Source organism: Canis aureus, chromosome 16, assembly GCF_053574225.1.
Source record: "Canis aureus isolate CA01 chromosome 16, VMU_Caureus_v.1.0, whole genome shotgun sequence".
Classification (NCBI taxonomy): Eukaryota; Metazoa; Chordata; class Mammalia; order Carnivora; family Canidae; genus Canis; species Canis aureus.
This window is the reverse complement of record NC_135626.1, coordinates 31,103,799-31,131,050: the sequence shown is the minus strand read 5'-3', so window position 1 is coordinate 31,131,050 and position 27,252 is coordinate 31,103,799. Positions and strand designations below refer to the sequence as shown.

Sequence of the window (27,252 nt, the reverse complement as noted above, 5' to 3'; positions counted from 1 at the left end):
TGTTTCTCTACAGTTTGCATGATGCCACTTTATCCACACCATCTTCCCAGTGTCTCCCATCTGCCTACATGAAGAAGCCCCTATCAACCAGAGTATTCCTATTCCTCCTGATAATTTATGTACTTTGTCATTCATCCATTTATTTAAATATCACTTAACCTGCCTAGAATATAGCTCTATGCTCATTTGTACTTAAATATTTTTCAAGGCCCAGCTTAGGACCAGCTTTTTCCAAAAGTCTTAAGACCACTTGGCCCTAAGTTATCACTTGACCCTAAATTATTTATCCATAAAGGTCTGTCACTAGGGTGATTATGTAATTTATCATTCAGGCCAAGACATTTTAGAGAGTGAAGGGTATTATTGTTAATAAAGCCAGCACAACAGGAATGTACCAGAACTTCCTGGAAAAAAACTAGGACAGATATCACCCAGTCTGTAGCCCATGTGTCTATCGCACTTCCCATTTGGCCCTTGGCATTTACTACCTTGTATTGTTAATGCTCTGAGGATGGTGTCCTGACTCCCCAAGAAGTCGGTCCTCTAAACACTTACTTCATGCCCTATAGACTTCCTCACATTCCCAGAACCTAATGCTTTGCCATCGATTTTAGTAGACCATAAACCCTGTTTAATTGGAATGCTGATAGAAATCATTACTTAGCAATTTTTTCCTTATATTTAGGAGGTGGTTTTTCCAGAGATATAATTAAATTTTAATTTTTCTGTCTAATGTAGCTTATTGACATGTGCATGCAGAACTGTGGTCCAAGTTTCCAATCTCTGATTGTGAAGAAGGAGTTCATTAAAGATAGTCTGGTTAAGCTGCTGAACCCCAGATACACCTTGCCATTAGACATTCAGAATAGAATCTTGAATTTCATTAAGGTAAGTCTATTGTATGCCTTATGGGATGGTAGACCTCTAAAATTAGGGCTCTAATTATGTACCTCCTGATCAGTTTAGTGATCCTTTACAACCTCAGATTGAGCCAGAGAGTATTTTAGGCTTTCACTTTCCAAGTCCTAATTTCTTGGCATTGGATGGTGCCCTTTTTCTGAATAATTTGGTTATCTCAGTTTTTATCTTATTCATGTCAGATCAGAAAAAATAACGTGTACATTTATTTGGCAGATATGGAAACTGTTCCAGGTTAGACAACAGACTACTTTCAAAGTTATTTGATAGAGGAACTACTATGCTATTTCAGAAATCTATTAATTCTGGATTCATTACAGCAAAAAAAAAAAAAAAAAAAAAAAATAAGTACCTATGCCAGGCTTTCTTTAAAATGCCAGGATGGGAATTTGATGATTAAAAATATATTATTGTTCTAGTCTCTGAAGAACATATGTTTTTATTCATGGCATTCACAACCAGCTTTCTCTTTCTGAGTAAGACACGTAATTGTCCGTGTCTCATGTTCTGTTATCAGCTTCAAAATTGTGTTTTGATTTTGCTGCTGCTTTAACTCTGGAACCATCTCTTGAATTCAGACTTGGTCACAAGGTTTCCCAGGAGGTGTGGATGTAAGCGAAGTGAAGGAAGTGTACCTTGACCTCCTTAAGAAAGGTGTTCAGTTTCCTACCTCAGAGGCAGAGGCTGAAACAGCAAGACAAGAGGTAGGATGCCTTCCTTGGGCTAATAGAGAATTAGTATGTTATGAGATTCTTCTCTCCTTGAAAAGAACAACCCTGCCTCCATCCACACTCCATCCAAAAATTTGAATTTATGGGAAGACCATTGCAATATCTCCTAGAATAATCAAGAAGGTTGGTGTTAGCTGGATCTTTGGAACAACAGAGAGCCAACCACTCAAATGTCCTATGACTTGTCTCTCATTGCGGGCTATCTTTTCCCACAGAGTAGATAACATTTCTCTTAAATTTTCATGTTAGAGCTTTAACTTTTTCAGATTCCAAGCTCAAAAACCTTTGAAAAGGGACCAACCTGGGTCAGTTTTCTATTTCTGAACAAATTAACTGAGGTCCTATAAAAATATGGTGGCTCCAGATGGAAGTCATTTAGACAGAGGAGGGGACAATTCTCAAAGGAAAGAACTCGTGCTAGACAGGCAAGAGTCTCTACCATGGGAAGTCTTGTATTAAACAATAATGGTTTTTGCATATAAGGTTTTGAACTTGTAATGCTTTGAGTACTGATTATAATTCAGCTCTTAACTTTCAGTAATTTCTGTAATGTGAAAGCAGTCATTCTTCCCTTCTGTAGATTGGTGAGTCCTGCCTTGATGGAAAAGCAGTTCAGGTGTATACCAGAAGTCTGACCTTTGAGGAGGCTTTGTCCAGAGGCTAACTCTTCTATCTGTGCAGTCTGTTCTCTGAACACTAGCTACCTGCCCCAACCTTTACCTGCTATGAGTCTGCTCACCATGCCCCTTTTATTCTTTCAAGGCATAATATAGTAGTGGTGTAGGACCTTATAACTCAATATGTGATTTGGGGAATATATAATATGGGAGCTTGTTAGGCATATTCCTCTGTTGAATAAATTAAACTCCTCATTTTTACAAGGTTTCTAGGTGACTTCTCTGGACCTAATGTCAAAACACTGGCCTGAACCTGCTTCAGGTTCTCTACTCAGGGTTGGAAATGAGGCATTGACTTTGGGAAGCACTCATTAGCGGAGAAGAAGGCGTTTTGCCAGTTGTGGCTTTAAAAGACTTGACATGAATTGACTTAGCATTTCTTTTTAAAAACTCAAAGAGAGGGCAGCAATAATCTCACATGGCAGTTTATCTTGTAGATCCTTGGTGTAAACTAAGAGCATTTTATTGTAATTTAGTTAATAACTATAATAGCCACCTTTTATTGAATACCTACTCTATTATGGGCACACTATTAGCACTCTTCTCAAAATGCTGGGCAGGTTGTACCCTTGACAATTGACTCTGGGCTAACACCCTCTACCCAGGACTTCTGGTTGGGAGAAGCGATTAAGTCATTTGAATGGACAAACTGGGCTTGGGGTGGCTGTGTTAATTCCAGTAGTAATACTTCCATGTTTCACATTGATAGACCACTGAGATCTCCTCGAGCCCATCAACATCTGTTCCTACCGCACCAGCTCTTTCTTCTGTAATTGTTCCCAAGAGCTCTACTCTTACATTGGTTCCAGAACAGGTAACAACAATGACAACTCTGTTTATTGGTGACTCTAAGTTGTCAGCACTTTATATACAGTTTATTTTTATTTATTTCAGAGAGAGTGAGCACAAGTGAGCATGCATGCAGGGGGAGGGGCAGAGGGAGAGGGAGCATCCCAATCAGACTTGGTGCTGAGCTCCAAGCCCAAAGTGGGACTCGATCTTACAATCCTGAGATCACAACCTGAGCCAAAACCAAGAATCAGATGCTTAACCCACTGAGCCATCCAGGTGTCCCTGCAGTTTGCTGCTGCTGCTTAACATTAGGAGGTGGAGGCACCTTATTACCATCACTTTACAGAGGAGAGAACTGAAGCTTAGTGATAATATGTGACGTATCATGGTCATGTTTAAGTAGAAGGAATTCTCTGGACTCTGTCTGATTCTAAAGCCCAAACTCTCAACCATTGTGCTTGGTTAGTGGCTTTGTCTTTGTGGAGGCTGAGCTGTGGAATGGATCTTGTGTCAACCAGCTGATTCCTGTTGTTCCTGATAAGACCGTCCATATCTCTTTCAGAGAGTTCAGTAAGTGGAAGCCTATTACTTAGCATTAATTGTGCCAACTGAATTACTTTTTTTTTTTTTTTGTCTATATGTGTATCAGAGATCCAGATAATCGGTTATTATTGACACTTATTTATGTTCTGCTATGAGGGAACTGTCATTTAAGACTGGATTATTATATTCAGTATTCTATAAAATACTATAAAATTTTATGAAAATCCATGTGATCGATTCCTCTTAACATTGAATGCAGTTGGGGATCCATGGGTGGCTCAGCAGTTTAGCACCTGCCTTTGGCTCAGGGCATGATCCTGGAGTCCTGGGATCGAGTCCTACATTGGGCTCCCTGCATGGAGCCTGCTTCTCCCTCTGCCTGTGTCTCTACCCCTCTATCTCTCTGTCTCTCATGAATAAATAAATAAAATCTTAAAAAAAATAACTAAAATAAAATTGAATGCAAGAAGAAAAAAAGTGTTTTTCTCTTGATTTTTTTTTTTCCTTTTCTAACTCCATGGGAACTAGAAAATGCTCATTTTTTTCCCCATTGATTTTGCCACTAACATTTGCCATTTTGTCCAGATGCCATTATAGTCACCTTCCCCCTTTCCCATATTGGTTCTAATATTTTTCCCCTTCACCTTTTCTTAGAGCACATTTCTAGATTTACATGAGATCTCAAGTCCTTTTAGAAGGGTAACAGATTTTACATTTATTTAAAAATTAGATATTTATATAAATTTGAAAACATTAAATTTCACAAAAGCCTTTTCTCTACTAGCAAATGTCCTCTTGGTAGCAGAAAACAAGGTAACCATTCTTCATCACATACTTTTGATTGTGTTGCTTTCCGCAGATTGGAAAGTTGCACAGTGAATTGGATATGGTGAAAATGAATGTGAGAGTGATGTCTGCAATATTGATGGAGAATATTCCTGGGTCTGAAAACCGCGAAGACATAGAGCTTCTGCAGGTATAGTATGATTTCATGGACAGTCAGCCACAGTCTTTTAAGGTGTCTTCTATCTCAAGACTCTAAGAATAATATCATCTAGTTCATCTTCAGTGATTTCTAAACTTAACAAGGAGATGCAAGGATGACTTTATCATGAATGTAATAGTTACTTAAGCATGGTTCTTACTCTCTTACAATGAATAATTTAACAACATTAAATCATTTATAGCCTTAGTCGTATACAATCTCTGTTAGTTACTGTTTTAAATATGTACAGGTTGCTTCTATATCCATTTGCTCAATAAATGGACTGAATAACAACAGTGGTGGTAAAGGATATAGAACTGAGGAGGCTATTCTAGTCCCCAAGGAATTTCTGTCTAGTGAGCAAGATTGTTTTGTCAACAACCAGTTTAAATAAAGTATTGTAGGGATCCCTGGGTGGCGCAGCGGTTTGGCGCCTGCCTTTGGCCCAGGGCGCCATCCTGGAGACCCGGGATCGAATCCCACGTCGGGCTCCCGGTGCATGGAGCCTGCTTCTCCCTCTGCCTGTGTCTCTGCCCCCCCGCCTCTGTGTGACTATCATAAATAAATAAATAAAATCTTAAAAAAAAATAAAGTATTGTAGGTGCTGCAATAGAAATTTATCATACATTTGGGATCCGGGGTGAGGGCAGGGAGAATGGTGAGGGTTTTGGAGAGATTTAGATGAAGGCAGTGCTCCTGCTGTTGGAGGAAGACATGAATGGTGCATTTGGACTTGTATGAGCATGTGAGGAAAACCACAAATGGTTCGTTATTACTGAAACCATGGCCTTCCCAGACGTTTCCCTGTGTCTGTGCATCCATATACTCTTCCCTCTAATAGTTCTCAATTTTAAATTTTAACACAAACTTTAACACATTAACTTTAGAAAGTGGTGGGGAGGGGAGGAATCAGTTTCTAAGTCTTTTTCTTCCAACAAGTTATAGAATCTTACCCTATTTTTACTTTTCTCTGCCTCCCACTCCCGGCTGCTCACGTTGCTGTTATCTTTCCTTTAACTTCGTAGACTGTTAGTAGATAATGTCTTTCTTGATCATTGCTTATTTGAGAAATAGTAAAAATTTCTCTTTCAGCATTACTCCTTGAATATCTTGCTGTGTCATTAATTATCACTAGTGGTAAACTTTGGGTGTTTTTATGTCCAAAAATGTCTTTTTTTGCTGCTGCTATTAAGTTTGATTAGACACAGAATTCTCACTGCAAAATTCTTAAGTCCATCCAAGATACTGCTCCATTGTTCTTTTGTACCCAGTGGTGGTGATGAGAAGTAGGAGTTTATTGATTCTTGAGTCTTTTATAGCGTTTTTTTTTTTTCTTTTTGTATGTATGAGTTCTGTTTACCTTACTACTTCTGAAATTCCACTATACTGTGTGTAGGGGGATGTATGTGCATATATGCGTTTCCTTTATCCTGTGTAGTATTTGATAAGCCTTTTTGCCCTATCAATATCTGTGTATCTTAATTCTGGGAAATTCTCAGCTCTTTAGGTATTTCTTTTCTACCATGTGATCTCTTCATATGCAACTTCTCTTAGATGATGAAACTTCCAGTTGTATTTTTCTAATCTCAACATTTTTTCTTGTACTTTTCATCTCTTAATTCTTTCATGTTGTAATTCTAGGCAAGTTTCTCCATTCTGTGTACTTCTCTGAAACTTGCACATCAGTTTGTCTCTTCAGCCCTTCTAATGAACATTTTATTTCAAAAATTATATTTTCTTGGGATGTCTGGGTGTCACAAGTCTGTTAAGCATCCAACTCTTGATTTTGGTTCAGGTCATGATCTTGGGGTCATGAGATCCAGCCCTGCATGGAGCTCTGCATTCAGCAGACGTTCTGCTTGAGATTCTCTCCCTCTATTGCTCCTCTCCTTCTTTCTATCTCAAATAAATCTTTAAAAACTTGTTTTCTTAATCAGTCTGGATTTTTGTAACTTTTTCTTCATAGATATGCTTTCCTCTTCTATTTTTCTAAGGATAGTAATTATTTTTTGGTTGCTTTTTCCCTTTGCTCTTTGGATTCTTGTTCCTTGAATGCACATTCTTCATCATTTCTTTCAGTCATATTCCTCAGGTATCTGCTAGATTGGTGATTGTGAGCTCGTTTTTGTGTGAAGTTCCCTGGCAGCAGTTGGCATTCTCTGTGACCCAGCTCACCTGGGTGCTGAGGATAAGACGCAATCACAGCAGCATATGCTTGGTACCATTTTTAGAGTGTGCAAGATTGGTAGGGGATGATGCTGGATGGGATATATGGGTAGCTGATCTTCTGAGTTATACACTTCCTACTTTTCCTGCATGCTAATTCCTGTGGCCATGTCTGAAAAATACTATCTGTCCCATATTCTTGCTTTGATATTTAATTTTTAAATTTTAGTTAACATGCTTGTTACACATCGTGAGTCACAAAATTTATTATCTGTAAAAGCCTTTAATTGTGGATTTTTTAAAAAAGGATTACTACATAGGAACTACATTTAAGGGATCCCTGGGTGGCACAGCGGTTTGGTGCCTGCCTTTGGCCCAGGGCGCGATCCTCGAGACCCGGGATCGAATCCCACGTTGGGCTCCCGGTGCATGGAGCCTGCTTCTCCCTCTGCCTGTGTCTCTGCCTCTCTCTCTCTCTCTCTCTCTGCATGACTATCATAAATAAAAATTTAAAAAAAACTTAAAAAAAAAAAACTACATTTAATGATTAATTTTCCTTTTAACCTCCTAATAGGATATATTAATATTACCTTTGCTGGTTAAGTATCCCCTTAGCTCTTGATGTTCCAGTAACTGAAATAATACCTTGTCTCTGCCCCAAGCATTGCTCCCACCTGGTAAGAGATACTCCCATCTCAGTTCTCAAATGGAGAGGTGTGGGCCTGCTTGTTCTGCTTGGTTGTTTCACTGCTGTACCTCTTAGGTGTCTGTTGGCTGCCCCTTGTGCCATCTTGTTCTAGCCTCTGTAGTCTCTAGGCATGGAGCATCCTTCATTTTCCATCCATGTTCTGCAGCATTACTGTTTATGGGCAGCCTTGGATGTCCTGCATTATGCTTTCCCCTAACCCAGAAGTTGGCAAACTGTGGCCAGTGGGCCACATGTAGGCTTTGGTTTATTTTTGTGCCACCCATGAACTCAATGTTTTTAAAATTTTAAAAACGTTGTTAAAAAAGTTTCTCAAGCTATATCTGCAAGCCTACTTCCAGAGATCACTAAGGAATCAGATATACCTCTTAAGGAACTCTGTACCACTCCCCACCCACTATTACTGGATTTGAGTCTGTGGTACCTCTCAGGGACACAGGGATAAAAAGAGCATTTAAAACCACAGCTTGAGAACATAAAGCTCCAGGTGAGGAGTGGTAAGATCTGGTCTATACAGGTTATTGAGGACCTTATATACCATGCTAGAGTGGGCTTTCACTCTGATGGCAGAAGGGAACCATAAAGGGATAGAAGATGAAGGGCAATATAACCAGATACAATTTTAGAAAGATGCATCTGGTGACATTGAGATAAGTGCTAAAGAAGTGATTCTAAGAAATGGTTGAAGACAACCTTTACCACTTACACTACATTGTACTACATTCTAAGAGAGAAATGATCTCTGTGATCAAATAAGTTTGCAAGTCTGCCTATTACATTTCTCCTCTCAGAGATTCATAAAGCTTCTTAATGTACTAAAGATGCCTAAGACTCTTTGTTTAACCCAACATTTACAAATGTATTTGACCAAAGAATCCCCATTTGCTGAACATGTTAACATCTGACAGATTGGGCTGATGAGCCTAATATGCTTTGAGAAACAAATCAATATTTTGGATCAGTGGCTGCAAGTACATTATTTTTAGAATATTTTACATAGGAAAATTACATGATTTTGCTAAGGATTCTTGGGGTTCTTGGCCTTGGACAAATCACTTACTATCATTGGACTTCATTTCTATACATATAACTTAAAGAGCTAAGAGGATACTTAACCAACAAAGATAATATATCCTATTAGGTTAAAAGGAAAATTAATCATTAACTGTAGTTCCTATGTAGTTAGTAATCCTTTTTTAAAAATCCACAATTGAAGGCTTTTACAGAAAATAAATTTTGTGACTCAGGATGTATAACAAGCATGTTAACTAAATTTAAAAATTAAATATCAAAGCAAGAATATGGGACAGATAGTATTTTTCAGAAATGGCCACAGCAGTATTTCTAATGCCACATGGTCTTCCCAGGCCTTTCAGAGCTTCTAAAGCAACATGATTTATGATTTTTCTCCCCTCTTCATCCATTTGTGGCAAGCAGTCCCTCATTAAAAACATACAGTGAAGCATCCCATTCGAATATGTGAATCCAGCTTTGTGTGTGCTGTCCTGGAGTACACTGAAATGCCTTTTTGTGTCAGTCTTTGGGTGCAGATGTTTGGTTGCATTTTGCAAGGATAATGCTAATACGCTGTTTCGATGCCAGAGTTTAGGGCTGTGTGTTGCCTTGAATAACAAGGAGACTTGGGGTATAAATCAACATTAGAATACCACTCATGGCCCATTGGAGTTGAATGGGTTCTGGCACCTGATCAGTTTTACGGAGGCCTTTGATTGTGTAACTTTATTTTTCTTTTTGTTTTTCATTAGTAACACATAGGGATCTCATGAGGAGTGCTATTCTTATATGCTTTTGACAAGAATTGGAATTTTTTCGTGTACTCTCAATTACTCAGAAAACTATTTCTCTTCTCATAACATTTCTGACACCAAGTGGGTGAGGTTCCACCACGCACACACATTAAACAGCTCTAACACTAACTACCCAGAGTTAGCACAGACCCCACAGGGTCAGGGCTCAGTCCCACAAGACCATCCCCACTTCATTCAGATGCTTGTTGCAGATCTGGGTATTCTATACTTTGGACCAATAAGCTGTAAACTTGGGATTCTTACAACCCCCTCCTTGGGTTGGACTGTTTGCTAGAATGCCTCACAGAACTCAGGGAAACATTTATATGTGCTGCTTTATTATAGAGGCTGTTACAAAGGATACAGATAAACAGTCAGGGAAGAGATACATAGGATGAGGTCCAAAAGGGTTCCAAAGTGCTTGCTACAGGAGCTCTGGTACCCATGGACTTGGAATGTGATTGAGTCACCCAGGCGCCCCCTCATTCTTTCTTGAAAGCTGAGGCATATATGTTAAAATAGTATTATATCGTGTCCAGCATTTTTTTTTTTTTTAGGTATTTTGTCTTCAGGAAAGTTTTTAGGATCTTGAGCTGGAAACTGCTGGAAACCAAAAACTGTACAGCATGCTTTTTCTAAAAATTGAGATAAAATTTACATGGTAAAGAATTAACCGGTGTTCCTGGGTGGCTCAGTTGGTTAAGTGTCTACCTTTGGCTCAGGTCACATCCCACATCTATATATAGCTTTTTAAAAGGTAAACTACCTCATGTCATCCTTCCTTGGAACCCTCCAGTGGCTTCCCATCACACTTGGAAAAAAAAAACAAAAAAACCCAACCTCCTTATTCTGGCTACAAAGCCCTCCCTGATCAGCTCCTGCCCCCTTCTCCTTCCACAATACATGCAGCTCTTCTTATTGGTCCATGTACACTGGCCACCCTCCTGGTCCTTGGACACACCAGGTTTGTTCTTGCTGGGGAGTATTTCATGCTTGACCATCATGTTTCCCTAACAGCCAGCTTTTTTTCCTCACTCTCAACTTAGTCTTACCTCCTCTGAGAAGCCTTTCCTGACTTTCCAGGCTTTAGACTCTGGGCTTTTGTCTCCTGCCCCTTCACCATTTCATCTTCTACCTAGGCTTCAAAGCTTGTCTTGAATATTTATTCAGCTGCCTTTGCTTAATAGAATGGAAACTCCACAAAGATTATCTCCCCTATTGCTCAGGTTCTGGCTTCTAGAGCAATGCCTGCCATAATGGACTTACTCAGTAAAAATATCTTTGATAAATTAATGTTTTTTCCCCTAAGTTTTGTGTGGTTTAAAATAAAAAACTTTGGGGCACCTGGGTGTCTCATTTGGTTAAGCATCTGCCTTTGGCTCAGGTCACAATCCCAGAGTCCTGGGATTGAGCCCCCCACGTTGGGGATCCCTGCTTAGCAAGGAGTCTGCTTCCCCTTTGCCCCTATCCCCACCCACCTCCACTCATGCTTACTCTCTCATACTCAAAATCTTAAAAAAAAAATAAAATACTTAGCCTTGCTGTGAGAGACAGTGTCTTCATTTCTTTTTTCTCAATTAGATAGCAAGTTGTCCAAATAGCATTTACTAACAATTCATACTAACTCCATTACTTTTAAACACTCCTTCATTGTATTTTATATTCTAATACAAGGGCATCTTTCTGGAGGCTGTTCTGTTTGTTTGATCTGTTTATTCTGCCCTTTGTTGGTATCATGCTATTTTAATGATCCTAAGTATGTAATTTCATGCCTTTGTAGGGTATGTTAGTGAAACATGTGGCATACTCAGTTTGGATAAGAGGAGAGTTTAATCAAGGTACTATTTATTCAGCAAGATATTGCAGGATTTAGGGAGACCACAGGTGCTAGCTCACTATCCTGTGCTACTAACTCCTATCCATAGGCATAAATAGGCAAGAGGGAAGTTTTGCCAGAACCCAAAAGAAAGAATGATGGAGAAAAGCAGCCTTGAGAGTAGAGGTGCTTTTGGTGGAAGGATTAGAGGGGGAAAAATATAGCCAGATCTCCCTCTCTTTCCTTCCTTCCATTTCCTGCCAGTGCATGCTGCTTGTGAACTCAATCACAAGTGAGAGGGCAAGGGACCTGGTGATATGTTCCCTGCAGGCCATGCCCCAGAGCAGAGAGTGTGGATGGTGAATTTGGAGGGTAAAAGGCATTCAACACATAAGAAAACTCTAAAAAAAAAAAAAAAAAAAAAAAATTCATTGGCTTTTCTTATACAGTATACCAGTGGTCACAGTCTTATGCAATTTGTTAATGTTAAAACAGGCCTCTGTATTTGGAATCTCTTCCTGTTTTGTCTGTGGGTATTTACCTGCTACCAACTGTTCTGTTTTGGGAGAGTTGTTTTTTGTTTTGTTTTTTGAGCCTGTTCCCTGTCTGTGTTCTTCCATCTGAAATCTGGTATATTTGAATTCCCTTTTCTCTTCTTCCAGGCCAGTCTACACAGTTATATCCTGAAGCTCCTGCTCTTTGTTAGACTTCCAGGCAGTAAAACTATTGTATAGTGGGCACCTTCCCCTGCTGCCATATTCTCATGGCCTTTGACCTTCATTGGGGTGGAAACTGGATTTCATTTCATCTCAGTGTTGTGATGAATCAAAAGTGTCTGCTCCAGTCACAGAGATGAAATATAGCATGAGTCTTGCCTTTGCTTTCTTAGCATTTTACACTTGGCTTAGAGCTACTTTACTCTTAACCTTGAATATCTGACTTCCCTGTACCTCTCATTTCAGTCTCCTCTTGTTTTTGCCTAGCCCTAGTAGGGCAATGAAAAAAAGAGAATGTTTTAGTCTTCTGTAGAAGAAAACAAGTTCTGATTTAAGAGTACAACTGGAGAAAGCCTTAGTCTTGCTTAGTAGATAAGTTTATAATTAGGTGAATTTAAAATTTCATCTCATAAGGATAATTTGTTACCAGTTGGGAGGAAAAAAAAAAACAGTAAAATGTCCTTCAGTGGGGATGCCTGGGTGGCTCAGTGGTTGAGCATCTGCCTTTGGCTCAAGTCATGATCCTGCGGTCCTGGGATCAAGTCCTGCATCAGGCTCCCTGCAGGGAGCCTGCTTCTATCTCTGCCTGTGTCTCTGCCTGTGTTTCTCATGAATAGATAAATAAAATTGTAAAAAAAAAAAAATTCTTCATTGGACACTCTTACTGTCTTTACCATTTAGAAACTTGTAGAAGGAACTTTGAGTGTCTCTGAGATCATCTCCCTTCCTTTACAGAAAGGGGATGATCTGCCCACACAGCGGCAAGTCATGGAGCTGGGGGGAGAGCCTTGTTCTCCTAAACCTATATTCTATCCATTTACCAACTTCTCATTTTGAGCCCAGAATCAACTTTCTAGTATGGGTGGCTAACCTATAGCCACCTATACTATTCTAGCCAGGTTGGAAGCAACCTGAAGGCAGTAACCAAGTCATATGCTTCTAAACCCATACAGTTTATGCATGTTTATGGTACATGCTTTGACACTGAATGAGTTCACTAAGTACCTGCTGAATTGAATAGATCGATGCTCTTTGTTGAGGAATTAATGATTTAGGGCAAAAGAGCTAAGGAGTTACTGAAGACAAAGACTTTTGGGGAAATCTTGAAAATATTTGGTTAGGAAAAAGGAGGATTCTACTAAATTAATTTGCTATTCACTCAGCTGACCTCTTGTGTAAGGAAAAGGACTACAAGCAGGTGACACAGAACTGTTTGGTTTTAGGGTGAGGGGTAGTTTTTTATTTTATTTTATTTTTTTGCAGATAGAGACATTTTCTAAGGGCTCCTGTAGTCTGAGTGAGGAGGATTGAGAGGGAGGAAATATGTTATGGGCTGATAATAGGAGTATCACCCTACAGATATTATTTCCAAAGACGGCTTGCAAGAAACACATTTTTCCCCCATTTTCACTTTTTCAGAGGAGATGTTCAGGCACTCCGATTTTTCTTTTTATTAAGTTGCACTATGTTGCTGAATGTGGGCTGGTTATGGTTGGAGTTGAAAGTGCAAAAGGATCTCCTTCCTTAATTCTTGAGTCCTCTGTGGGGGACTAGGAACCATCTGGATGTCAGAAGAGACTCTTAATGAGCTCTTTTTGTTTTGCTCCAAAGACTTTTGAATTGATTGTTAAATTCCCTTGAACTGAGAAGTCTACCTTTGCTTTGATATGATATTTCAGGGGGCAGTTCCAGGGGCTCTGTGATGGACATATGCACCAGCAGCTGTTACTCTGTGTTTTGACTGTCTCCTTCTGGCTCCCCACATCCACAGCCCTGCAGGTGCCTGCCGTGGGGAACTTCTGACCCATCCTCTTGGTTCATGGTGCTTGATCTAGGCTCTTTCCAGGTGGCGTGGCCCTCCTCTGAGACGAACATCAATTGCAAAGATCAGAGTGGGCTGGCTTTTGAAGAGGTTTTACAGATTCTGCTCTGCAAACCTGCTGAGAAATATGGTGTTCCTTTCATGTTTCCATTCCATCTGTCTTTAGAGAGGGCAAAGGGAGGGTCATCTTGTGACCGAGGGCTATTGATGTTGGCTGCAAATTTCATTTCAAATTAATTTCTACGTTTTTGTCATGGGCATCTAATAGCCATTGTATTTCCTTGATCTTGACATTGCTCTAGCAAGGCTGCTAGTGAATAAGAAGGAGAATAATTTCATTACATTCACTAATGGAAAAGTTCTCATTCATCATGGGGATTATATTAAACATGTTCTTTGTTCTTTCCTCAGTATAATATTGGGTCCTGAGTAAAGGTGTATTACATGATTATATTAGCTGTTAAATTTCCAGTGATACTTCCTTATGCAGTTTATACATTTATTGACTACCTGCTGTATGCCAGACACTATGGGGTTTCAGCTTTACCATTTCCTATTTTTATAACAACCTGCAAGATAGTCATTATCCTTGTTTTTTAGATATGTAAAAAACAAAACTGAATCTAAAATTTAACTAAATCCCATATCAGGAATGCATATGGGAGAGGCCTTTGGTCTACTGAGTCTAAAATCTGTTCTCTTGGGTTGCCTGGGTGGCTCAGTGGTTAAGCATTTGCCTTAGGCTCAGGGCATTATCCCAGATTTTTGGGATTGAGTTCTGCATCGGGCTCCCCACAGGGAGCCTGCTTCTCCCTCTGCCTGTGTCTCTGCCTTTCTCTCTGTATCTCTCATGAATAAATAAATAAAATCATTTAAAAAAAGTCTGTTCTCTTTGTATTCCAGGAGGCCATATGTAAGCCAAATTTAGCTTACCACCTGTCTTTGTTTTATTAGGATATGGCCACACCTACTTATTTGCATGTTATCCATGGTTGCTCTCATGTTATAATGGCAGAGTTGGGTAGTTCTTTTTCTCTGACAGAGAACATATGGTCCAAGAGTATATTTAATACTCTCTGAGCTTTTAAGAAAAAGTTAACCAACCCCTGCTGATAGTGGCCACATCATTAGCAAATAGGACAGTTTTTCTGGCTGCAGATTGTGGTTACAAAACCCAGAATCTATCCTTTATCTGTCCATATGGCTTTTTTCCTTTTTATTTCCTTTTATCTTCTAAATATTTTTGTTAGAATTCTATAGAGGGTAGTGGCTTTTACCTCTGAGTCCAAATGCCAGTTATTAATGGTTTGATTAATTTATTTGGAGATTTCCTGTCAGGGCTCTTGTAATAGATGGTTTGAGATTCTAAATGGTTTAGCCAGCTCTAAGTTTTTCAGTGGGTCTGTCTTTCTTGAGGAGAAACGAGTCAGATAATGGAATAGTATGATGATATAGGAAGTTCTGTCACTCTCGTTTTGAGAGTGTACTTAATGTATTATTACATTTACAAATTCTAGCTGAGGTGAATTTAAAGAAACATGAATATTAATTTTATGCTCCTCAGGCTTGCCTATAAGGATATAAGTGTAAGGCAGCAGTTTTCAAATTGCCCATGTACATAAGAAACACCTCAGATGCTTACTTGAAAAAAAAAAAAAAAAAGTAGATTCCCAGATCCTCAGCCCTGGAGATTCTGAATGAGTGGGTCGGCTGTAGGTACTCCTGATGCTCATGAGGAAAAGTTAGTTTGAGGAGTACAGTCCGGGCTTACTGCAGTGACTCTAGGTAGTCCAAACAAGGATAGCATCCCTGACTTTTTTTTTTGTTTTTTGTTTCCGTTTACCTTGGAATGTGATGTTGTAATTGTAAACTTTAAGTAAAATGTAATAGGAAAATTATGCCACTATAAATGTATTTTAACTACTACTTTCTTCTACCACTAATAGTGACAGTGAGCATTTTGTGTTTTATGTGGTGCTTTATAGTCATAGAGTTCCTCATTATACATATCTCATTTGCTTTTTATGTCATCCCTTGAGGTAGATGTGGCAACTAGTATAACTTCCATTTATCAAATGAGGAACCCGAGATTTAGAAAACAAGTGATTTCTATATTCTGCAACTTGTGAGCAGTACCTCATATACCAGTTATAATTTCTAGTCATTTGTTCTGTGCAGTGTACCATAGTATCCTTATAATACTGTTTTGGTTTTTTAGAGGAAAATATAATCATGTGTAACTCATTACCTTCTGATAAGGATAAGCTGTACATAAATACTTTGGTAATCTCCCATAAGTAACTCATGATGGAAGTGATCAACCAGCATTTACAGATTGGCCAGTTTCTTTATAGAACTTCTCTAGCATGGAAAAAGAAATTTTTCTCCTTTCTTTGACAGAAACTTTATAAGACAAGTCGAGAGATGCAGGAGAGGATCATGGACCTGCTCATAGTGGTGGAGAATGAAGACGTAACCATGGAGCTGATTCAAGTGAATGAGGATTTGAATAACGCCCTCCTTGGATGTGAGAGGTGAGCTGATGTGTACCCTCCTCAACCTCCTCCAAGTCTGGTTCCCCCCACCCCCGTGGCTTGGCATTCTTATGAGAGTGCCTACTGGGTAAACATTCAGTTAGGATCAGGAACAGCTTGAAGACAAGCCTGCCTTCCTTCCAAGATCGGGAATGTGGTCCTGGCCTTCTGGGAGCTTGTGATATGGCTTGCACAAATGAGAGCACATCTGAGCAGTGCCAGTAGCATTCTTGGGCATTCTCAGGCAGTGTAAACATCTGACCATAGCAGGGCCTGGATCTTATTCACTTGATCATGTCTGCACAACTCAGTGGAGACTCAAATAGATGAACAGTATAAACAAAGCATCTTAGTAAAAGTGAGGTTTGTCCTAAGTTTGAGATGGACAAGGACATAAAACAGTACAGAGGGGAGAGGAGGAGATTTTATATGACGAAAGTAGTCTATACAAAACGAGAGCAGTAGTGAGGACATTTTGTATATGAATATTTCTTTTTAAATTTCTATTCAGAAAAGTAAGAAGGCAAGATTTTAAATATTGATCATTTGTCACTAACATTTTAGTGTTTTTCCAACATTTTTTGTAGCTATGATCATGTAAAGGACATACACTTTTGTTTCTCTCAATTTTATTCACAAGTATTTACGTAACCCTATGTTTTAAGTCCTTTTGATAATGTTATTGTTTTTTAAGATTCTGCTGATTCATTTGAGAGAGTGAGTGAGTGCACAAGCCAGGGAAGAGGGAAAGGGAGAAGCAGACTCCTCACTGATTAGGGAGCCCGATGTGGGGCTCAATCCTAGGACCCCGGAATCATGACCTGAGCCAAAGGCAGTCACTTAACTGACTGAGCCACACAGGTGCCCAAAATGTTTTTATTTTTGGAGAATCCCTTCTAAAATATCTAAGGGTGAAATATCATAAAGTCTATAATTTTAAATATTTTAGCAAAAAATATATAAATATGGCAAAAAAATGCACCGTTACTAAATTTAGCTGATGAATGGGATGTTCATTATGCTGTTCTCTTTACTTTCCTGTAAGTTTGAACTTTTCCTAATAAGTTAAAGCAAATGAATCTGAGTTAACAGTTAATGTCACCTATGTCAAACAACTTATTTCAGTGCCTTTAAAAAAAAAGTTGTACATAAATGCACCCAGAGATCTATTATTAGGAACCTGAAAAAAGAAAAACCCATAGCTCCAGGCAAATCTCATGGTCTCTTTCCAAAACTATCCTGGGACTTCCTGTTATAGTAATTCTAGAGCATCTGAGCTCCCCATACTTTTTCTAGGTCCTCATTTCTCAGTAGGAGTGGTGTTGATAATTTAGGTGAGGCAGTTTTCCCATGTGTGGACCCTGCTTAGTGGTTCCTATGGGAAATAGGGCTGGACTAAAAAAAAAAAAAAAAAAAAAAAAAAATTCAAATCTTGATGATTTCCAAGAAAATTGCTAAAGTAAGCAATTGTAAGACTTAGGTTTGTTCCTGTCTCTTAATTTCTTCCTCCTCCTCATTAACATCACACTGAGCCTTTTAACTTATTGACTAGAGTTTTTTTCTGTTCATCATGAGTGAACCAAGAGAATCAGTGAAATAAAACCTCCATCTTTTACATACTGCCTATCAGAGACTGCAACTATTCATATGAAGAGATGACCGTGTGTTGACTGAGCAAGTGAGCTCAGCGACTGGTATTGTCTGAGCACTGAACAAACTCAAATTCTTGCCTCTTATTTTCTGTGGCATAAATCTTAGTAAGTGGAAAAATAGCTCAGAAAAACTACATGGCTGTCAGCAGAGTGCTGCCTTCTGGTTTTCATCTTGGGAAATTCTATTACAAACCTTATGACCACGGACTAAAAGCTTTTTTTTTTTTTTTTTTAAGATTTTATTTACTTATTCATGAGAGACACAGAGAGGCAGAGACACAGGCAGAGGGAGAAGCAGGCTCCCTGTAGGGAGCCTGACGTGGGACTCGATCCAGGGTCTCCGGGATCAGGCCCTGGGCTGAAGGCGGCGCTAAACTGCTGAGCAACCCGGGCTGCCCTAAAAGCTTCTTCTGAAGGGGGATGTGTGTTTTTTGGATCTAGATATCAGGAGATTGGGTTACTTCTGTGAATGGCTCATTCTGATTCTGCTTTGAACCATGTGTGCCAGAAACAACTGCAGTCATTTGTGGGACAGAAACACTTAAGTTTCAGACAAATGTTTTGTGTCTAGAAAAGCTGGTAGTTTTGGTGTATTAGTTTCCTATAGCTGCTGTAACAAATTATCACAAATTTAGTGGTTTAAAACAGCATAAACTTACTATCCTACAGACCTGTAAGAGTCTGAAATGGCTCTCACTGGGCTAACATCGAGGTGTCAATAGGGGTATGTCCTTTTTTTTTTTTTTTTAAGATTTTATTTATTCATGAGAGACACAGAGAAAGAAAGAGAGGCAGAGACATAGGCAGAGAGAGAAGCAGGCTCCATGCAGGGAGTGTGATGTGGGACTGGATTCCGGACTCCAGGATCATATCCTGAGGCAAAGGCAGGCACTAAACTGCTGAGCCACCCAGGGTCCTGGGTATGTTCCTTTTTAAAGGCTCTTGAGGAAAATCCATTTGCTTAACTTTTGCAGCTTCTAGAGGCTGCCCACTGTCCGTGGCTCATGATCCCTTTCTACCATCTTCAAAGCCAACATCATCCAGTTTAGTTTTTCTTATATTAGATCATTCTTGCTGCTTCTTCTGTCTCTCTCTTCACATTTAAGGACCTTTATGGTTATATTGCTGGGCTGTATACTCTGTTAAGGCAACCTTCCATTTGCCATCCAATTGTACAATTGTATAAAACAGTTGTACATAAATGCACCCAAAGATCTATAATTGGGAACCTGAAAAAAGAAAATAAAAAACCATAGCTCATAACTTATTCACTGATCTAATGACTAGGATATAGATATCTTGGAAGGGAAGGAGCTTCATTCTGTTCATCCCAGTCTGTTCCCCAAAGATTCACACCCATCCACATAGAAAATGCATTTACCCTATGCCAACATCCCCCAGAGTTTCTGCTCATTACATCTAGGGAAGAGTTGTGCAAATAAGGAAACAGAAGTTTGTTACTCAAGGCTTGATCTGTGAGGGTTGTCCATACTTAGCACATAACTAATGTACAAAAAGCCAATGCCATAAGGAGGTAGAAGAAAGCATGTGTTTGGAAAGGGAAAAATCCTTAAACCTAAGTGCATGTTCTAATTTAGTCTAAGCTTTTTTAAATGTTGAGGTTCATGGAGCCGATGTGTCAAAATACTGTATGTTTCTAAAGCAACTCCTAGTTTGCAAAGCATTTCCACATTCATCCACCTGTATTATCTTTCTAGGGGTCGCCTCTGAGAATAACTTTCTGAGGAAATGCTTCAAATGCTGCTATTCTCTTTTAGCAGATATAGAACTGAGGATCATAAATTATATCCATGATCCTATAGTTATGTGATAATAAAGCTGACACTCTATCCTTGGACTACTGCCTTCAACTTCATTATTCTCTCAGACCTATTGTTTGTTTATCTGCTCCTCTTTTATTCCCAGTGTATAAGCAATGCAAAACTTAAATTGTAAAAGGTCAGTATTTTTAGTAGATATCAGCTATCTTATAAAAATGAAGATAAAGAGTGAAAATATGTTAAATGTATTTGAATTTTTATGGAACATTACTTATAACGGCAGGGTTGGAAACAATTTAAATATTTGAGATTAAGAGTAGTTAAATGTGGGGGCTCCTGGGTGGTTCAGTTGGTTAAGTGTCTACCTTTGGCTCAGGTCATGATCTCAGGGTCTTGGGATCGAGTCCCACATTGGGCTCCACACTCAGCAGGGAGTCTGTTCTTCTCTCTTTGCCTCTCCCCTTCCTCATGCTTGCTAGCTCGCTACCCTCACACTTGCTTGCTCTCTCAAATGGATAAGTAAAATCTGGAAAAAAAAAAAAAAGTTGTTAAATGTGTGCTACGTTTATAAGGTAAAATAGGCACCCACTAAAAATTGCATTTCTGAGTAACTGGAAAAATGCTCACAACATACTTGAATTAGGATACAGAACTGTGTGAAGTATAATTGCAACAATTTTAAAAATAGATTAATTTACAGAAAAAGATACCAAAAGGAAATACATCATGATGTTAACAGGGACCATTTCTAGATGATGGAACTGCTACTAGTTTGCGGGTTTTTTTTTTTTTTTTTAAGATTTCATTTATTTGAGCAAGTGCATGAGTGGGGGGAAGGGCGGAGGAGAGAGAGAGAGAGAACTTCAAGCAGACTCTGCATCCAACTTGGAGCCTGATGTGGGGCTTGATCTCATGACCCTGAAATCATGACCCAAGCTGAAATCAAGAGTCAGACGCTCAACCAACTGAGTCACCCAGGCACCCCATTACTAGTTTTTATTATGTATTCCTTTTTAAAAAATATTTTATTTATTCATGAGAGACACAGAGAGAGAGGCAGAGACACAGGCAGAGGAGGAAGCAGGCTCCATGCAGGGAGCCCAACATGGGACTCGATCCTGGGTCTCCAGGATCATGCCCTGGGCTAAAGGTGGTGCTAAACCACTAAGCCACCAGGGCTGCCCTTATTGTGTATTCCTTTTCTCAGTTTCCTCTAAAGACATTACTACCCCTATAAACTGGAAAAAAAAATTTTTTTTTTGAAAAAAGTTATTAAAGTACTTTATTGGGAGTTGATGGGGACAAGGCTGATTGTCTTTGTCTTTGTTCCTGGATATTAGAATGTAAATAATTTATTAAGGATTGTGGCATTTTCATATCTGTTTTCTTATTTTCTAATATTTATTTATTTGAGAGAGAGCATGAGCAGAGAGGGAGGGGCAGAGGAAGAGAGAGAAGCAGACTCCCCACTGAGCAGGAAGCCCAATGTGGAACTCAATCCCAGGACCCTGGGATCATGACCTGAGCCAAAAGCAGAGCCTTAACCAACTGAGCCACCCATATGCCAACTGAGCCACCCATATGCCCCTCATATCTGTTTTCTTTTAAATACTTATATTTTGCTAACTCTCAAAACAGATTCACTCGGAACCAACAAAGAATTTTGGAGCAAAATAGGAACCAGAGGGAAGATGCCAATGTAAGTGAAGAGAAATGCTTTAAAAAAAAAACAATTGAACATTTTACAAATTGTACAGTAGGGAATAATGCTTACCCTAAAGTCTTAAAACAGGAGATTTTGTTAATAATTTGGGGTGGTTTTGGTGGTGTAGAGTATTTGCCGTAACCTTGATGTTATTAAATTACTAATAAGAGGTCATAAGAAGATTGTCTAATCAGCTACTCATGTAGATGGTGAGATGGGATTCGTATGAGTGTTGCCTATTGAATAAAGCGTTCTCCTTTGAGATACATCCAAATAGGATTTTCCTTTAAAAAAAAAAAAAAGTCTCTAGGGAGAAAGCGATGATAAATTACCTAACACATTTTTTCTGAATTGTGTTTTTGTTTGCTTTGCTTTCAGACTTCCAGTGAACCTTCTGCCCCATCCTGTGATCTTTTAGACCTAAGGCCCAGTCCACCAATGCCCAGGGCTAGTCTGGGAGAACTCACCACCATGAATGCTCAGCTTTCAGACTTAAGTAAATAAGCACATGAGCCTTTTAAGACCAGCAGAAGAGCTTGATGTGGAACAGTTCTGCTTGGTTTCATGATTAAATGCAACCTGAGAAGGATTGAAGTCAGTTTAAATATCAGAGAACTGTATTAAGAGATATAGCTATTTCTTGGCAAATGGTTGGGTCAAACTCAGCAACGGGATGTATTGGCAGGGGTGGGGAGGATTAAGTCCCTGGAATTCGTTGAATTCACCTGGCCTGCTTTTATAGAGATAGTTCAACTTCATGACCAAACTTAAAACTACTCTGAGTCACACACTATATGACCTTTGGATTTCTCTGCTATGCTACAGCATTAAGTAAGGGAGTATTTGATGCAATAAAGTCAGGAATTAGGAGGACTGAGCTATATGGTGGTGAAATGTGCAGAGGAAAAAAACTCAGGCTTTTGAGGTAGAAGTCTTCAAAATCCCCTTTTCAACCTTTTAGCTACCCAAACTTTGAGACTTTCCTACTTTGGAGTGTCTCACGTAGGATTATAGGAGGTTGAGATCTTGGGGAGGAGAGGGTAGAGCTCCATTTATGCCCTAATTTTTTACTTTTGTACTCAACAAGACACAAAATCCCTTCCATTCTAGCTCAGTTTGGGATTTTAGAAAACCCAATATAATAACATTTGTTAACTTCACAGTATCCTCTCTTTGTGGCAGCATTTCTCTTTCCAGTTACCATTAACTGTCCTTTAATTTCTGTTAGAGTGAATGATTTTATGGTGGCAGAAATATGTTTTGTTTTTGTTTTTATTGTGGAAAATCAAACAGAACAACTGAATGACAATGTTTTAAAGCCAAACAAGTCCGTTTTGTGTTCTAGATTTCAGCTCTCCAGGTCCTGTTAGAACAAACAACTTGAAACCTAGTCTTCATCCACAGGTGGATTTGCTAGCCTTGGAAAATACAGAAACACCCCTGTAAGTATGTCCAGTAATACTCCAAAGATAATACCATCTCATTCTGATTCCTCATATATAAGAAAGCATAACAGAAGAGGAAAAGTAGAGACTTAAGAGTCGGGCAGTCCCAAGTTAGAATCTCAGCTCTGCGTTCAACCAGCTGCATGACCTTGGATGAGAAACTTCATGAATGTGAGCCTTCATTTTTCTTCTGAGAATACTTTCTAGGATTCTTGCAAAGATGCTTTGAGGTGCTGTATGTACCTCTTAATACAGTACTCAGTAGGTGATAAGCCTTCCATAAACTGTTTCTGTTATTTTTCAGTGGTAACAGGAGATGGGGGAAGAATAAGGGAAATTCAAATGACAAGGGAGTTAAAACAAATAATGGCCACACCAGTTATGGGGCACTTGCCATGTACCAGCCACTTTGCTAAGCTATGTTTGTTTATTCCATTTAATCTTGCAGAAACTATTGGACCTATGCTGTCATCATTATTCCCATTTTACAGGAGAAAAGGCTAAGATTAGTTTATACAGCTATGAAGTTACCAGGTCAAATGAACTGATAGTTCACTAAAAAGAGATTTACAAATGGCCCACAAACAGATGCAATGATGCTCAACCTTATTAATACTTACAGCAATATAAATTAAACTACAAAGACTTTCTGTTTTTAACCTTGCAGATTGGTAAGAGTCTGAATCTTTGTTAACATGCTTTATTGGCTATGGAAAGACAGATCCTATCACAAAATTATGCAGTTCTTATGAGGGGCAAGTGGCAATATCAATCACAATTATAAATGCATTTACTTTTGAACTCACCATCTCATTTCTAGGAATTCATACTCGTTTCTGCAAGATGAGATGTTTACAAGATTATTCTTGACAACATTTGGGCACAGCTAGTAACTGGAAATGACTCAAACATGCATCAGTTGTGGCCTAAATATCTACCCAATGTATTACCATACAGCTAGGGCACAAAAGTAGACTCTCTTTGAGGGACAGTCACCAGGATATTATGAAGTGAAAATATGTGCAAAGTCATGTGTGGATACTATCTGACATTTGCACGAGGAGGTAGGAAATAATATAAACATTTGCCTCTTTGTGTAAAGAAACAAAAGTTTGCAGAGGAAACTAAAAAAGGCACGATTCCCTTAAGGTCAAGAAGAAGCAGGATAGAGTAGATACAGAAAAACAAAAACAAAAACAAACAAAAAAACAAAACCAGAGGTTGGATTTTCTGTACATAAGAGGCTGTTTTCTTCCCTTTTTAAATGTATATATTTTAGGTAATAGATGATGCATTTCCTTGATTCAGGTATCAAAAGGATATAAAAAGATATACAAGGATAGGACTTGATCTAACCCTACTCCATGCTTCCTGTTCCCTCTCCCCTGATGTCATATCCTGCTCCTATCCTGGTAGTCATTTTCTTATTTGACCTTCCAAAGTGTCTTTAGGTAAATAATGAATATGTTTTTTTCTCCTTTATTAAATGCAGCATACTGTACATACTCTTCTGAACTTTGCTTTATTTTCTCACTGGACTATCTTGCATATCTTGATAAAAATACATATGTTTTACATCAGTGGATTTAGATTTATTTTTAGAGTTGCCAGTGTTTTTTTTTTACCCAGTGTATCCAATCACTATATTACTTTTCTACTTTTGGTGTTTAGGGGGTGGTAGGGGGCAGAGGGAGGGAAATGAGAAAGGAAAATCAAACTGGGAAGAAATAGAAATGAAAGAAGATGACGAGGAAAGCATCATGTGTTGGGAAAGAATAGTGTCAGTGGCTGTGTCACGAATGACTAATTGGGTCGGTACCTCTGGCCTTGACTGTGATGCAAGTAATGTACAGTGCTGTGGGCAAATTTCCAGAAAGTTGCTTAGTAAATACTGTGATCTAAACTAACTGATTCTGTTTCCTTTATGCTGCAAACTGTATTAGGTAGTGAGAAAGGGGTGACTAGGTGAAATCCCGTTACAAAAATGTCTCTAGAAAGCTTATAAAAAGATCAAATCCTAGCTAAGAGCTGCTTATTTTAATCTGTAACATCAAGAATCTCATACTTGAGTGTGCATAAAAATCACTTGGGGGATCATTAAAAAGTAAAATTGCTGGCCCTCAGAAATTCTGACTCAGTAGTAGGACTCTTTAGTTTTAAAAAGCATCCCAGGAGAATCATAAAGCAGTACTTTGCTGATCATATATTAGAAACCCTATAATGGTTGTCCACTCAACATCCAGATATCAAAAGTAACTACAACTCTTGGGACTCACTGGAATAAAAGATAACATGTAATATCAGTATTTTGTTTTCTAGGCTGAGACTTTTGTATCTGTTTTCTGATTTTCAAAAGAGCTTATACCTGAGTGAAACTATAGTTAGACCAGCTTTTACAGTGTCAGGAACTGAAGCACTAAAGTTGCCTTAGCATGTATTCTGGGTTAAATCCTATGCCAGAGATTACATAGGAAAGGTAAAATCATCCATCAAAAATGTCTTAGAATCTTGAGAATTTTCTACTCCTCTGTGTTTATTCACCATCACAGAACAAATGAGTGATAGAATTATTCATAATAGAAAGGAATCTTTAAAAACAATGATTATGGAATGAAGAGTAATAAGTCATATTTATAGTCCACTTACTATCAGGCAACAGGCCAAAAAGAATAAGACATATTTACTAATTCCTTACTAGTGCTCCCAGTAGGCTTGGGAGGTAGATATGTCATCATTCTCACTTCTTCACAAGTGAAGAAACCAAGGTAGAGGAAGATTAACCTGCCCAAAGGTGTTGCCTAACTAGTAGGATTCAAATGAAGTGTGTCTGATTTCAGTGCCTTTTTTTCCCCTGTGTTTTATTTTATTTAAATAATTTCTGTAAAGTAAAATTCAGTCTACTTAAAATTGTTTTTCTTTGGTGTGCAGTCCTATGAATTTTAACATATGTATAGATTCATGTAACCACCACCACAGGGTACAGGATAGTTCATCACCCCAAAAACTCCTTTGTAGTATTCCTTTATAGTCATACCCTCTCACACTCACCCCCCAAACACACACACCCAGCAACCACTAATCTATTCTCTGGTACTGCAGTTTGTCTTTTCAAGAATGGCATCTAAATAGAATTATACAGTGTGTCCTATTTCTAGAAAAAGTTATATAAAATTTAAGCGCATGTGCATTCAGTGTTATTTTGTCTTGGTGAATTGACCCTTAAAAGCATTAGGTATAGTTCCCTGTTCATCCCCTGAGATTTTTTTTGCCCTGAGATCTACTTTGATATGAATATAGCTGTTCTAGCTTTCTTTTGATTAGTGTTTACATGGTATATTGTTTTCCATCTTTTTACTTTTAACTATATAAAAATATTCAAAGTGTCTTTTTTTATAGATAGCATATAGTTGGGTCATGCATTTTTATGTATCCTCATAATTTCTGCCTTTAATTGGTATATTTAGACCATTTAATGTCATTATGTTTGGATTTAGGTTATCATTTATATAATTTATTTGTTCTCTTTGTTGGTTTTCTTTTTTTTCAGTTTCCTCCTTACTTCAGTCTTGGATTGTTTGAATGTTTTCAGTGGTCCATCTTATCTACCGCAAGGGTGACTGTAACCATGTAGTTTATATTATGAGGGGGGAAAGGACTGGTTGCTCTAAGGATTGCAATGTACATAATTCAGTCTACTTACAACCACTATTGTACCATTTAAAGTAAAATGTAGAAAATTTAGAGATCCTCCCTTTATATTGTAGTTATTTATATGTGTCTACATTAGGAAAAAAAAAACAAGACGATGTTATAATCTCTGTGTGCAACCCTCAAATGTATTTTAAAGAACTCAAGAAGAGGATTTACCCAGTATTTGCGATTTCTGTTGATCTTTGCTTTTTTGTAGGATTTCCCTTCTCTCTGAAGAATTTCCTTAGAAATTTTTTTAGATCAGGTTTATTGGCACTGAAAAAATCTCCTTTTACTTCATGTGAGAATATCTTTATTTCATCTTTGTTCCTGAGGGATGTTTGCAATGGCTGTAGAATTTTGGGTTGATGATTTTTTTTCTTTGTTTTTAAACGTTACTCCCCCCCCCCCCTTTCTGGCCTAAGAAAGGGAAGTCTATATCCGTTTGTGCCACTGTTCTCCTATAGATAACATGTTGTTTTCTCTATGCTATGCTTTCATGAATTTCTTTTTTCCTGATTTTGAACAGTTTGATTATGACATGTCTGGGCATGGATTTCTTTTGGTTTATTCTGTTTGGGATTTGCTGAATTTGTTTCCTGTGGTTGCCATCAAAAAACGCACAATAAACTGAGTGGTTTAAAACCACAGGAATTGATTTTCTCATAGTCCTGGAGGCTAGAAATCTGAAATGCAGCAGAGCCACACTCCCTGCAGGGCTTTACAGGAGAAGCCATTCTTTGTCTCTTCCAGATTCTGACGACT

The 27,252-nt window shown here is 38.5% G+C and overlaps 1 protein-coding gene across 4 annotated transcripts in view; it reads left to right on the top strand.

Moving 5' to 3' along the window:
• Positions 1-27,252, top strand: part of TOM1L1 (target of myb1 like 1 membrane trafficking protein) — a 49,241-nt gene that overhangs the window by 11,576 nt on the left and 10,413 nt on the right. For all 4 annotated transcript variants that reach the window (XM_077852666.1, XM_077852665.1, XM_077852667.1 and 1 more), the window contains 8 exons: positions 739-888; positions 1,497-1,622; positions 3,036-3,140; positions 4,521-4,637; positions 16,081-16,214; positions 21,286-21,346; positions 21,731-21,848; positions 22,698-22,794. In XM_077852666.1, coding sequence (XP_077708792.1) covers positions 739-888; positions 1,497-1,622; positions 3,036-3,140; positions 4,521-4,637; positions 16,081-16,214; positions 21,286-21,346; positions 21,731-21,848; positions 22,698-22,794 — 908 coding nt within the window. The remainder of the gene's footprint in view (positions 1-738; positions 889-1,496; positions 1,623-3,035; positions 3,141-4,520; positions 4,638-16,080; positions 16,215-21,285; positions 21,347-21,730; positions 21,849-22,697; positions 22,795-27,252) is intronic.